Source organism: Phragmites australis, chromosome 11 (assembly GCF_958298935.1).
Source record: "Phragmites australis chromosome 11, lpPhrAust1.1, whole genome shotgun sequence".
Taxonomy (NCBI): Eukaryota; Viridiplantae; Streptophyta; class Magnoliopsida; order Poales; family Poaceae; genus Phragmites; species Phragmites australis.
Window position 1 is genome coordinate 8,371,488 of NC_084931.1, and position 14,633 is coordinate 8,386,120.

At 40.1% G+C, this 14,633-nt stretch overlaps 1 protein-coding gene across 2 annotated transcripts; it reads left to right on the plus strand.

The window, feature by feature from the left end:
• Positions 1-4,380: 4,380 nt before the first annotated feature.
• LOC133884219 (uncharacterized) lies at positions 4,381-14,204 on the plus strand. 2 transcript variants are annotated; one of them, XM_062323567.1, is made up of 13 exons: positions 4,480-4,609; positions 5,176-5,347; positions 6,217-6,344; positions 6,476-6,538; positions 8,439-8,560; positions 8,677-8,792; positions 8,871-9,678; positions 10,011-10,742; positions 10,852-11,073; positions 11,277-11,372; positions 11,467-11,661; positions 12,044-12,157; positions 13,666-14,204. In XM_062323567.1, the coding sequence occupies exons 5-13, from the start codon at positions 8,501-8,503 to the stop codon at positions 13,924-13,926; spliced, it is 2,604 nt and encodes an 867-aa protein (XP_062179551.1). In that variant the 5' UTR covers positions 4,480-4,609; positions 5,176-5,347; positions 6,217-6,344; positions 6,476-6,538; positions 8,439-8,500; the 3' UTR covers positions 13,927-14,204. The 2 variants fall into 2 exon arrangements, with proteins under 2 accessions (XP_062179550.1, XP_062179551.1); XM_062323566.1 differs by lacking the exon at positions 5,176-5,347 and having other exon boundaries at positions 4,381-4,609.
• The last annotated feature ends 429 nt before the right edge of the window (positions 14,205-14,633 follow it).

A 14,633-nucleotide genomic window follows, 5' to 3' on the forward strand; every position in this document is an offset into this window, starting at 1 on the left:
GGATGAATTCAGAACGTAACTCAATATTTACCTAGCATCTGGGCTCCTCACATATTAGGGAGGTCTAACTCTAGGCCCCTCATACTTATCTCCTCCATCAGTCCTTGGCCTTTTGATCCTTTGATCGTCGGCCACCCAATTCACTAGAGGTGGAGTAGGAGAGAGCCTTCGTCATTGGCCACATGAGGTTGAGGTGAGAATTTCACCCATAACTGTGATGGTCAGGGTATGGACACTTTGCCAACCTCCTGCCACCACACTATCCAACTCAAGGGTGGCTGGAGTGTTGGTCACCGCACCCTAAGGGGCTTCTTGAACCTCCGTCATGGGAGGGTCATCGTACAACTCTATGGGGACGGGTCAAAGTCCATAAAGTACTTTCAAAAGTTATTCTTCTAAAAAGAAAGAAAAATCAAGACGAACAATGGAGAAGCCAAGAGGAATAGTTTACTTGGACCAATGCCAATCTATCCGTCGATGGCATGTCATAGTCCACCATTGGAATTCTTATCATGATGGTGAAGTTTGGCTCTGCGAGAAGATTCCTGGTTCTCTAACATATTTCGCTCAGGGACAATTGTGCAAGAAAGATCCCACATTTAGTTTTGCAAATGCGAGAAGATAAAGACATGAATTCTCTTGTTTATTGTTAGCATTTGAAGAACGTGATGCTACAAATAGGGAGAAATTAATGAACTCCATGGCAGCAACTACTAGAATTAAACTTATTGATAAGGATAGTGATGAATGACAACTTACCTCAGAAAAGTTAAAGGAGCTTTTTTATGCAAAGATTTCTTTAGCGTCTAAATCCTAATTGAATAATACGATTTTAACCAAGTTTTCTTCCCTGCAAATCAGAGATGAACACCATGTCATTACAAGGTTGAGGAATCAACTAACCACACTGGCTGTCTTTGGTACAGTCGTTAGTGCCGATATACCAGCACGCCATGTATGTTCTGCCCTTAAGAGGGCTAAGACAGCGTGTGATGAAATTGTTCACCACATCCCAAACCATAAGACCCTAGGTCTTCAGGTTCTTGATTCGTTCGATGTAGAATTTCAACATAGGGTCATCTTTGGGGGGAGAACTCATCCAATATGGATTCCTCTCTGCATGGACACCAAAATATTTGCATGATCTGAGGGTGGCTTCATGAAGATAAAACCAATTTGGGTGCTAGCTCGACCATGAAGATTTCATTGTAATCTCTGGATAAGCCACCACCACCTTTGTGTGGAGACAAAGGCTGGCCGAGCCTGCAACCAAGCCTCTGCACCTTTGCAGGCAATAAAAATGCCGGAAGAGGAGCACAAATGGCCTTACCCCCACAAAACACCTTGCAAAGATGTGTAAACACACTAAGAATTGTAATGGAATTGGGGTTGAGGTTTACCAATTAGATCTTGTAAAATTTGAGGATCTCCTTAAAGAACTTGGAGACCGGTAACCGTAGCCCACACTGAGTGAACTCTGCAAGCCTGATCACTTTGGAATCTATGTACTTTGCGATTGCGAGGGTCTAGATCTTCTCCATCATCTTCGATGGATTCCACCCCGCCACCATGGCTTGATTTCAGTGAGTGGAGATTTTCTTGTACTTGGCCATAGGTGGAAGAAAGAGGAGAACTTGGGTGTCTCGAAGAAAAAGACAAAGGGCTCAAGAGAATGTGGGTAAAGAGATTCAAGCCGGCATGAGGCATGTCTATCCCTCTTTAAGGGGAAGGGAATCTTTATCGTTCCAATTTCACCGCCCTCAATCTCGCAGTCTACTCCCTTCCCGCCCAATGACTCGATTATTAAAAGCTAACTTTTTGATTCACCAAACACGATTTCTCAAGACGCCATGATGAAACAACTCCTCTCAGAACTCATGCACATTTAAGGAAATATTTTCTGACAGAGCACAAAAAAGAGGGCAGCCCTTAAGATTTTGTACTAAAAAATAATACATGATTGTATCAAATCTTTTGAGTTGAAATTTGTTGGGAAATAATTCTTAACCATGTGTGTTTTTTCCAAGTCAGAGTATTTCCTGACTAGAAAGAACACTATGCGGTTAAAGGTTGCACCCAAGTACATAAAATTCTAGCCTAGCTAGATCTTCGACTAGGTTACTCATTTATGAGTGAAGTTGGGGGCTAGCTGATGAGTAATGTATATCATGGTATGTGTACTTGAAACGTGTGATAGATAACTTTGGTCGGTTAACCATACCGCCATGAACTGTGACACCTTCTATAAATAATCTTATCATACAAGGAAGGCATCCTCGGTTAAGGAAGGATTACCTCAGGAATCTCGGGAAGGGTAAAACCATGATTCCGAGTAGGGAATGATCTCTCTGCACATGACTATATAAACAAGGGTGGGGGTACGACCAAGACAGATCCAGATGTCTAAGACTTCAAGCCTAGAAGAAGAACTTGACAAGCTCCAAGAACTTGGTTTAGATCTAGACACCTTGCATTATAATATAGTTTTTTTGAGTTAATACAAGGCTCAAAGCATCAAAAAGGACGTAGACTTATTATTCTCCAAGAGGCATGAACCTGTGTACATCACTTGTTCCCTATTATGATCTATAGTTGATAGACGATGACTAGGTGATCCTTACCAAATACAAATACAATATTGTCATTTTACTAATCCTCGACAAGTGTATATCTGAAGAAACTCACAGGGTTCCTGTTACCATCAAACTTTTCAATGGATCCTGGCCGAAACTTTTCTAGGTAGTGTACCGATCGAAGCTTGTTGGAGAAGGCATGAGATCCATTGATGGATTCCAATCTGTGCAAGTAGCTTGATGGAAACATGTACTCATCGGTTGGAGAATTGTAATAATGATTCCCAATGAATGGTTCAGGGAATGCGAATCCCTCCAGCCAGTCATGGACACTGTGCCAAGGTACATATGGTGCCGATTAAGGTTCTCGAAAGTCTGGAACACCCCCAGAATGGTACACAACATCCCCATTGTATTGTGGCTATCGAAGTGGCAATTAGCGCCCTATTGAGACTGGATTTGACTCGTCCGTGGTTAAGAATAAGAAACTTTAATGTCGGGATATCCTATTCCATTCCTTGAAGCAAGTCATCGACTCCATATTGGTGTGCGACATGGTGGGGAATCTGGTAAAGGAGGCGTTGCCACTCTCAAAGCTTCTTGATAGTCGAAAATGGGCCATCTATGTCATTAAGGCACTAGTATTGTGTGCTGGTCTTGCCGAATGGGATGTACTTGGCACTTGCTTCCTACCGATCTTGTTCCTCTTGGAGGTGGCACCATGTTGGCATTTGGTTTTCTAGCACTGTGGTCATCAAAGATAAGAACATTTTCACAATCATGGTCCTGGTCGGAGGTACTTCCATGTAGATGGTACTATCTCCAGGATGGTTAGCGGAATATTCTCCCTCTTCCTCTTATGATGATTCTTGTTCGAGGTTTATGGCCTCTAGTTCACCTTCTTGTGGGTCATCTTCCAAGTTTGCGACCACCCTAAGGAGAGGGATGCCAGTTAATGGCCTACTGGTTGATGATGATGGGTAGACTTCTTGAGAATTTTGCTTAGGGTCGATCAAGATGGCTTTTAGTGTACTTTTGCTAGTGTGGCCACTGGTGATTTCCTCCAAGTGTGCCAACATGAGGCTCTCGATCTTGGCAGAATCAAGACCAACAAAGGCTCTGGGGTGGAGGCAAGCTCCTCCTCAAGTCTCGTGTACTCTTCTATCGAGAATGGAATCTCATCTTCGGTGGAAGGAGGCTCGATACCCATCTCGAGATACTCCTTACAAAGAAGTTGGTGTGCCCCACGGTTGGCGTCGTTGTTGATGGATTAGCGTCAACACAAAGATTTATATGTAAGAGAAATGCGCAAATCTCAGAAAGGAGAGCACACAAGCAACGATACAAGTATTTTGAAAGATTAGAGTAACACCCCTACATCATGGGTGGCATCTACCCCATTTTATCCCTCTCGATACCCACTATCTATGCCAACGACCTTCTCGACACCATGTTCTATTGACCCATTCAAGAATAGGCATCAGTCGAATAAATATGCTCATGTATGTCTAGTATATGAGGATGGTAAGGCACGATCCTTATTTTAGATATCAAATTTTATTTTGGCGAAATGTTACCATATAAATTTGTAGTTGAGTAGAGTACTGATGAGCTTTAGTTTTTTCGACACTTGGACCTGATTTTTCACTGAAATTTAGTCTAGACAATTTTATTTTTCTAAAACACTATTCGAAAAAAATATCTTCTCAAAATCCATTGGTTGTGTAGCTTCAGACCCGGAGATCTCCTGGCCGGGCCGGCTGAGCCATCATGTGGGCCCGCTCCTCTGACACCGCTGCAAACAAAACCAAAACTCCTCCCGAACTCCTCGGTGACTCTCGGCCCTAACCCCGAGCAGTAAACGACGCCACCCCTCCGCCGTCAGATCGGAGCTCGACTCCGAACGCCATCCCAGCCGCGATGGCGGCGCCGCAGCGCCGCTCATTCCTCGTCCTCCTCGCGGGGCTCCTCGCCGCGGCATCCCTCGCCACCCTCGCCGCCGCCATCTACGAGGACCAAGTCGGCCTCGCGGACTGGTACGGTACCTGGCGCGCCTCAACCTCAGCCTAGATCTGATCTGCGCTTAGCTTAGATCTGATTTGGCCGGCGCGGCGTGGCGGAGCTTCGCGCTTCTAGTACAGATCGCGATTCAAATTGTGGGGTGGGGAGTTTGTGCGCCGTGTTAGTGTAAGATTTGGGGGGTTTAGGCGGAGTGGTTTTATGAGCTTCCAAGTGAATTCTGTAGTAGCGGTAGAGTTTACAGGTTACACTCAGTGGTTTTCGGGTTCGGAAGCAAGTCGGTTTAGCTATCTAGTGAGTATCCTAGTTCAAACTTCTCCGTTTTTCCTTTGGGAGTTTTGTGTTTGGGCTAGATTGATGGAATGGCTTCATGCGAATAAAGCACCGTTTGCTTGAGCCTTCGAGTTGGTTTGTGTTCTATGTGGATCAGATCAAATTGTTATGTTTGTTGAATTAGGTAGGGAATTGTGTTATGCATAAATTAGATTTGGTGCTTTGTTGGTTTTGCGTCTTGCTTAGTTGTAGGTTTGGTTGGAACTCTAAACAATGTGAATCTAAGGTTTTGGATATGCTTCCCTGGCAGTGTTACCTAGACACGGACACGGGTGTTGGAATCCGACTTGGTTGGGGGTCCGATTTGGCAATGAAAATTTGGACACGCGAAATACAACTTGGAATCCAATACTGTTGCAGAATCCGACTTGGATTTGGGGTGTCCGATTTGGGCAAAAAAAAAAAAGGACACAGGTGTCTAGGTAACACTGTTCCTTGTGCCACTAATAGTGGTGGATTGCCTCTTCTGCATTAGCTTAGGATTCTTTTTCCCAGTTTGTAGCTTCTGTTCCAATGTGATTGACTACACAGTTCACTCTAGCACGTAAGTTTATTGTGCAGACAGTTGTAGTATGCTGAAATGACTGTTCAAACATGTGAAGGGTAACTATACCATTTGTGAAGTGTGTAAGGTAGTTAAGATTAAATTAGGGATTAGGATTATTATTAGTGTATTATTTGGTTTAGTTTCTTCTGCATATATTTCATATATTAGATATAAGTTTCCTAAGTTTAGGGATAAGTTTGTTAAGTGTTAAGTCAAGGCTCCCTTATAGAAAGAGGTAGCATTTGTATCTTTGTTCATTATGAATAAGAAGAATGTATTCATCTTCCTCCCTAGAGGTTCTTCTTCCTCCCAGTCGATGGCCTCCCTTTCTCCTAAATTTCCCTAGTCTTCAGCCAGCTTGGCCTATGCAATGTACTAGAGTGCATCACTAGATGCCATTATGAGGGCAACTTAGTTGGTCGTGACTTTGTTCAGTTGCTTCAGTTGTGCATGATTTGTAGTTCATGGATGCTTTGATTTGTAGTTCTCTTCAACAATTGCTGCATGCATTGCTGATAATTTGAGAAGTAAACAGTTCTTTCATCAATTGTGCTGCAGTGGATTGTTGGTTCTATTTCTAACAAATACTTTTTAGTAAACCAGTGCATATTTCACTGTTGTGATATGCGATCAGTCATTTCTGGCTGTTGCACCTCTTAACACCACTTGATTTGTAGCTAGCAATATGTCATCTTTTGGATTAATACTGATATCATCATTTTAATATGCTGATGTTCTTTGCAGGCATCAGAAGTATATAGGCAAAGTAAAGCAGGCTGTTTACCACAGCCAGAAGAGTGGCAGGAGGCGTGTCGTGGTACTGACAGAGGAAAATGTGATTGCTTCTCTTGATCTTCGTTCAGGAGATATATGTGAGTCTTCTTGGTTCCTGATTATAGAATCAGAAGTGCATAGTTTCGTTAGGATGCTGTAGTTGAGCTAAATGTTTTGTGTACAGAATTTTCTATCCTTTCTTTAATATCTATAATTTTATGTGATGCAGTTTGGCGACATGTCATTGAGAAGAATGACCCTTTGGACCAGCTTAATCTATCACTTGGAAAATGTGAGTATTTTTTTCCCATTTTGGAAACTTGCCCTCTAGAAGAATTTATGCTGTTTGTTTCTTTTTATGCTATTTGTTTTCCTTTCACTCCTGATGGGATTCCATGTTTTCTTTGCATTTAGTGTTGCTAACCATGTTCTCAAAACAGCTTGTATGTTTTCTTTGCAAACAATGTTTTCTCATACCCACACACTGATCTCAAAGTATGGCCACTGGAATTGTGTAAACCGGTTTCACTTCGGAAATGGATTTAAATATGTTATAACTTTTATTGGATGACGGTATGGATCCAGTTTGTATCTATGCATTAGTGAGTTTGAATAAATATGTTTTCAGTTGAATGTTGCTGCTTCAAAATAAAAAAATGCTTTGATTTGTTAATTCTTGTACCACTACATTGTTTAGGGCATGTTTGGCAGAGCTCTCAGAGCAGCTTCCCAGCTGGAATCAGGCGGAGCTTTGCCAAACAGCAGCTTTCAGCTTTCAGCTCCCTGAGTGGAATCCGTGGGAGTGATTCTCTGAAATGAATTAGAAGCCGGGGAGCTGAAAAAAGCAGCTTTCTCTGATTCACTTTTAATCACTTTCTCTATATATTTTATTTTAGAGAATGACTTTCAGTCACAGAATCACTTCATCCAAAGAATCACTCTCCGCAAAGAATTTGGATTAGGGAGAGCTCTACCAAACAGGCCCTTAATCATCTCAATGCTACTTCTGGCTATTGGGAGTATCTTCACATCTGTTAGCCCTAGTCCTGTTGAAACTACTAGACCTTTCATAAAGAAATTAATAACGTCGGAGAAGCTGCCGAGTGCTAATTTTCCAGGTAAAAAGTATGAAAAAACATTGCGCATGCAGCTGCCTGTTCATGTGATTACAGAACTTAATGTCACGTCAAGATTGCTGGTGCAGTAGTTAATTGTTATGAAACTGGTTGATTGATTCTTATAATATAAAGGAATTAGTTTTTAGATGCGTATGATGTCTCTTTTGATTAAATCCTATCAATATCTAGGCTTATGATATTATTATAAATTTTTTAGATCTTGTGAAACATTTCTATGTTGAATGCTGAAATAAGATTTACATGGCTGATTTGTTTTCTTGATGCATCAGCTGCAATTTCTTCTAGCATCAGGCTTAGACCTTTGTGTTACAGAATGATAGGATAGTATCAGACAGTCACGATAATACTTGCAGTTACATACAAGATAAGAGCATGAAGCAGCAACATTATATCCAGTTACCAGTTAGCCGATAAGAGATTTGTGGAGGGGCATTTGCAAGTTTGATCTGTACAGAGTATCACCCTAGGATCGATGATTATCAGTAACTTAATTGTATCTTAACTAAGGTGTGTGTAGCAGGTGCCTACAATTTAGATTCGAGAGGTTCAATACTTCGATGTTATTACCTTCTTTTTTCTGTTCTTTTTTTTTGTCTTCGAGATGATACTAGTGGAAAAGGAACATTTTATGGTAGGGATATTTCAGAGATTTAACAGTGCAATGAGCACTAAAGTGTTAGCAAGTCATCAAACCTGGTGGGAACTGGCTGATGATTAATGAACTGTATAGCCAAGAGATGCCATTAGTGAACACGAGGGTCTCAGGAAATTTTGTTTGTTTAATTGAAGAAACTTTGCCGACCTGATGGTATGAACAATGCTTATGAACTTATGTCATAAACGTGTACTCGTAATTCTTTTACTAATGGTGCTTATCATGAAAGAGGTTTATGATATATAAGATTTGTCTAAGAGAGGTAGTGGCACTTCTTTGTTGTTTCTTTTTTTAAATTATTATTTTTTGCATAATATATGTGTTTTACTATTTCATCTTTACTGTGCTATGTAAAGTGTTATTAATTGCACTCTGATTTTGAAAATGTCCTCTGTTAGATGTTCTAACTCTTTCTTCGGGAGGAACTATATTGAGGGCATGGAATCTTCCTGATGGACAGATGATCTGGGAAACTAATCTTCAAACTTCCACACCATCAAAACCATTGCTCCATGTTTTGGTCTGTGAAAGCAGTGCATTTTCCATTACCTAATAAAATATCATATGCGGATAATACAAGAAATTTTGCCTTTAGCACTACCCTTGAGTGATGGGTCTTTCTTTTTTCTTTTGCAGTCAAACAATAAAATGGCAAAGGACAATTTGGTTTTAGTATCGTCTGGACGATGGATTTATGCTGTATCAAGCATAGATGGGGTAATTTCGTGGACAAAGGAGATCTCTCTTGATGGGTACGCATAATTGTGCCCTGTTTTCTTGTCCAGAGCATTGGGAATGCTATGCTCACTTGCGCTTTAATCTCTTCGCAGCTTTGAAATCAAGCAGGTTGTCCAATCACCTGAGAAGGATATTGTATACGCTGTAGGAGTTGCTGGTTCCTTGAAGCTAGCTTTGTATCAATTGAATGCTAAAACTGGAGAAATAGTAAAGAAGATCCAAGAGACACTCCCTGGTGGATTATGTGGTGAAACAGTACTTTGTTCTGGTAATGTCTTAGTAGCATTGGATAAGACCAGATCAGATCTGTTTCTTATTGAGCTCAAGGGTGAGAAAATTAGCTACAACAAGGTGCATGTTTCAGATCTTGTTCAAGATGTATCTGGAACATTTAAACTTCTACCGTTGATGTCCAATGATATCATAGCTTTGCAAGCATATTCTACCGTTTCCCTCCTAAAACTTAAAGGCACTGACGGGTTGGAAGTAGTTCAGAGATTTGAACAACCAGCTGCAGTAAGTGATGCTCTGACAATCACAGACAAAGATGAAGCTTTTGCCATTGTGCAACGTGTGGGTTCCCAAATTGAATTTGTCATCAAATTTACAAGAGATGTAAGCAGTGAAGTTATTAGAGAAAAAGTTAATATAGACCAACATAGGGGCAATGTTGAGAAGGTCTTCTTGAATAATTATATCCGAACTGATAAATCTCATGGTTTTCGAGCTTTGGTTGTAATGGAAGATCATTCGCTCTTGTTAGTTCAACAAGGTGAGGTTGTTTGGAGCAGAGAGGATGGACTTGCTTCAATTGTTGATGTAATAACATCTGAATTGCCTGTTGAGAAGGATGGCGTCTCAGTTGCAGATGTGGAACACAATCTGTTTGAGTGGCTTAAGGTAACCCTCAAAAACTATTTTTTTTTTAATAAGCTTCAGAAAAATGCCCTTTCAGAAAATCTGCCAGGGAAGCATAGTGAGATCCAATTTTATTGTGGATTTAAGATCTTTTGCCACTTCTCTAGAATTTGTTGACTTGTATGTTTGGTGCACAAGTTCCTTTAACTAATGGTCTCTGTGTTAAATATAGGGTGTGTTCATCCATTAGCATTTTTCCATTGTGCTCATGCGTGATACAATGCCACACATGCATATGCTCGGCATCGTAACATTTTATTGGATGTGCTTCTCAAAATTAGCTTATGGCCCTTCCACTCTTGCTTCTTACTTAGGGACACATGCTGAAACTCAAAGGAACTCTAATGCTTGCAAACGCTGATGAAGTTGCTGCAATTCAAGCATTGAGACTTAAAAGCTCTGAGAAAAATAAGATGACAAGAGACCATAATGGATTTCGGAAACTTCTTATAGTATTGACAAAGGCTGGCAAAGTGATAGCTCTGCATACTGGGGATGGACGCATTATCTGGTCAAAGTTGCTGCCATCCCTTCGTGTCTCCAGGTCTGGTGGAATGCCTTCTGCTCTTAGGATGTACCAATGGCAGGTCCCCCATCACCGTGTGATGCATGAGAACCCATCCATTCTTGTCGTTGGCAGATCTGGAGAGGAATCTGTTGCTCCTGGTGTCTTTTCTATTCTTGATTCATATTCCGGAGAGGAACTGAGCTCTATGAGCCTTGACCATTCCGTTGTCCAAATTATCCCATTAACACTGAAGGATTCATCTGAGCAGCGACTTCATCTGATTATTGATTCCAACTCCCATGCTCATTTATATCCGAGATCTCCGGATGCCCTTACCGTATTTCTTCATGAAATGTCAAACCTGTTTTTCTACTCTGTAGATATTCAGAGAAATGTTATCAGAGGGTATTCATTACAGAAGTCATGTGATCTCAATTTGGGTGATGAATACTGCTTCAGTACAAAGGAGTTATGGTCTATCATTTTTCCTTCTGATGCAGAAAAGATTGCTATCTCTGAAACACGAAAGATGAGTGAGGTCCATTAATTTCCTCTGTTTTCTTATTCATGGAATATTTTCTTAACATTTTTGTTGTTAAAAGAAGTTATAACATATGATTTGATTTGTTTTCTTTCTTTATTTGAAGGTCGTTCATACACAAGCAAAGATAATAGGTGATCAAGATGTGATGTATAAGTATCTATCGAAGAATTTAGTTTTTGTTGCTACTGTGTCTCCTAAAGCTGCTGGTGAAATTGGATCTGTGTCACCTGAGGAAGCTTCGCTTGTTGCATATCTTATTGATGCTGTCACTGGACGCATACTGCACCGGGTAACACATCATGGTGCCAGAGGCCCTGTGCATGCAGTAAGTATAGCTGCATCTTTGCATCTTGTACTGCTCCCCCTTTCACTTCCCCTTTGTGTGTGATAGCCTGGTCATATGCAGCATACAAAGGTTGCTTAGTTGGCATGCTTGAGTTTTGAAACATGTGCAATCACATACTGTTTTAATCTCTTTTTTGAAGACTAATTTAAGTATTAACATGGTTATTGCTTCATTGTTTCAAGGTTGTAAGCGAGAACTGGGTTGTTTATCATTATTTCAATCTCCGAGCTCACAGATTTGAAATGGCAGTGATTGAGATATACGATCAATCTAGGGCGGTATGACTTATGCACATAGTTTGAATTTTTAAGCTGACTTGGCATTTGTTGTGATGGTGGTGGCAGTATTAACTGCATCAAGTCTTTAATGCAGGACAACAAAGATGTTATGAAGCTCATACTTGGAAAGCATAATCTCTCAGCCCCAATTACTTCTTATGCCTGTCCAGAGGTGGCTGTGAAATCCCAGTCATACTTTTTCACCCATTCAGTAAAAGCAATGGGAGTTACACAAACAGCTAAGGGGATTACTTCCAAGCAGCTTTTGATTGGCACAATTGGCGACCAGGTCTGTTGTCGTGTTATTGTGTTCCTTATTTTTCAGTATGCACTAGAAAAGTAAAATGTAGTGCCACTACGTCTATTTAGTGCCACTACGTCTATTTTTATTCACTGAATCACTCTGTATCTTTGTTTGCTGTTGGAAATTTGTAAAAGAAAAACTAAGCATTGAAGTTACTATTGCAACTACATTTAATTTGGTTTGAAATTGTCTTATTATGTTTTGATATAGTTTTGTTTAATTGAACACAAAATTAGGTTTTGTTGTACTGTAGGTTAGCTGTAGAGTTTGAAATGCCAGGTTTTTCCTAGTTTGCATCTCCATAGTGATTTTATCAGCATTTTATCATTTCAATTCTTGAATGGCATTATCTGCAAACGTGTTGCAGGTTTTGGCACTTGATAAGCGTTATCTTGATCCACGTCGTTCAGTGAACCCCACACAGCAAGAGAAAGAAGAGGGTATTATACCATTAACAGATGCTTTGCCTATTATTCCCCAGGTATTTTTTTGTCTTGTTCCATACATCTGCCTCACATTTAGTTATGAACATGTTTGTAATGTATTAATCTTCAATTACAAAAAAAGGAAATCATCAGTAGGTGTTAGTATTTTATCATTAGTTCATGACCAAGTATTTGCTATTATCAGCATTTGGTTTTGGCTTGAGGATACAATTGTTCAGTCGCATATTAGTGGTTGCATAGATACATGAATTGTGATTTGGTTGTATGTTCAGGACATCAGTAAATTTCTTTGTATTTGGTAAACTATGTTGTTTTTGTTTGTTTAAGACTTTGGTAAATTTATATTTATATTTTCAAAATGTTGATATTTTTGGCCAATTTTCTAGAAAATTGCAATAATGGACTAGGCTAGACCATATCGTTGAGGGCCACTATGCACCAGATAATTCCTTTTAGATGTAGAATAGGCCAATGCAAATTTGGCTCTAGAAATGACAGCTATAATTTATATTTGTCAACTTTTTTTGTTTTCCTTAGTTGTTCAATGAGTGCTGACTGAACTTAGAAGCTTGAATATAACTTCCATAATGCTTCAATGGAACCAGAGACCTTGTTCCTATCTTGTTGTAACCTTGATATGAACAGAGTAACAGAATAAGTTGTTAATACACTAGGAATATGGACACAGGTTGCATGTTTCACTTATTGTGCTTCATTCGAATACAGGAATAGATTGATGATACATTCATACTTCTGCGATGTTTTTATCTGTAATTTAATAATTGGAATTCCATAACTAGCTTGTACAGCACTAGTTTATTACTTGACTTTTGTAGCTGTTCAAGTTTTCCGTGCATACATTTTTGGTTATGAAGATGGATTGAGAACTAAAAAGTAAAACCACATCTTTTCTAGAAAAGTTTCTCAACATCCCTGCTTATTTCCCCGCTACTCCCAAGTAGTTAGCATGAGTATCGGATGGTGTGAGAAATGTGTGGACATAAGTATATATGGGAACCTTGATTCACATGGGGATAAATATCATATAGAGAAAGGCCAGATGGCATGGCTTGAAGGAGATTAGGGCATTAGAAGGGGGAGTATTGGGATGAGAGAATATTAGGGAGAAGATAGGCTGATCCTTTGCTTGATTCATTATGGATACGATACAATGTTATCCCTTCTATAGGGATGAGTCTCGACTTCACCGAGTCTCAACTTCACCCCTAATGTAAAAAATCTCTAAACTAAGAAATTATCTCGTATACATGGATATACCCAAGGGAACTAACCCAATTTACAAGGGAACAGAGTGCAGGTGCTGCAGTGCGCTACGAACAGTGCAGCACACCACCACATATAACAGTTATTAAATTGGAATAAGAAACAACTTCCTTTAAGTTCTATTTGTAAAGTGGCCTGCTTATATAAGTTACATTTATGAAAGATGATTTTAGTTCAATTTATGTTTATATTTTATTGGATTTACCTTATGCTAATGGGCCATTATTTATTCCATTTTTCTCATTCTTTTTTACTTCAGTCCTATGTGACACACACTCTCCAAGTGGAAGCCCTGCGAGGAATTGTTTCTATTCCTGCAAAGTTGGAGTCCACTACTCTTGTTTTCATGTACGGTGTGGATCTTTTCTACACCCAGCTTGCTCCGTCAAGAACCTATGATTCCCTCACAGATGAATTCAGCTACGCACTTCTTCTAATCACAATTGCGGTCTTGGTCGCCGCCATTATTGTTACTTGGATTTGGTCCGAGAAAAAGGAGTTGAGAGACAAGTGGAGGTGAGTGAGGCCTCAACATTCTGATGCGGATGAAATTTTGGGCCCTACTCAGCTTCCTTTTCCTCCCCCTTTTCATTTCCAGTACTAGGGTTCGTTTCACTTTCGACTAGGCCTTTATTTATGTAACCAATTGACAACAAAGCCTATCTGCTGAATTGATACACTGCTGAAGTCTTATAGGAAAGTCACTTGTGCAATTAAAAATTGTGGACATGATGGTATAGAATTGGCACTGCGCCAGATGGCGCGAATGAATTGCTTATATATGATTTGTAAGGTGTACCACTGCGACCAAACATCGACCAAACATTTTAGCAGATTGTTATATTTCTGTTGTTAGCCTGTGATAGGCTGGGCTAGAAGACCATTCTGTGAGACATACCTGTTGCTACTTCATAGCCCGTTCTTTCATACGTTTATGTTATGGTAGCTAGTGAACGAGAAGTTAGCTGCTTTCTGAAGATTTGTCGTGCTAGAAGCCCTACCAGGTGTTCTTTTCTTATAATACCGAGAAGCTGCACCTTATGGGCTGCCATGCTCTGGATCTTTATGCTTTTGACTGTTGGCAATAGTCTTTCTCTGCCCTTGGGTCTGTCATGTAAGTCTGTCTAGCTTGTCTCAGGCCCCTCATGCGCTAAGTTGGAAGTGGGGCTTTCAGATTGTCCATACTGAAATCCAAGGTATGCTTTTTTTCTGGTGGTGGTAGTGGTT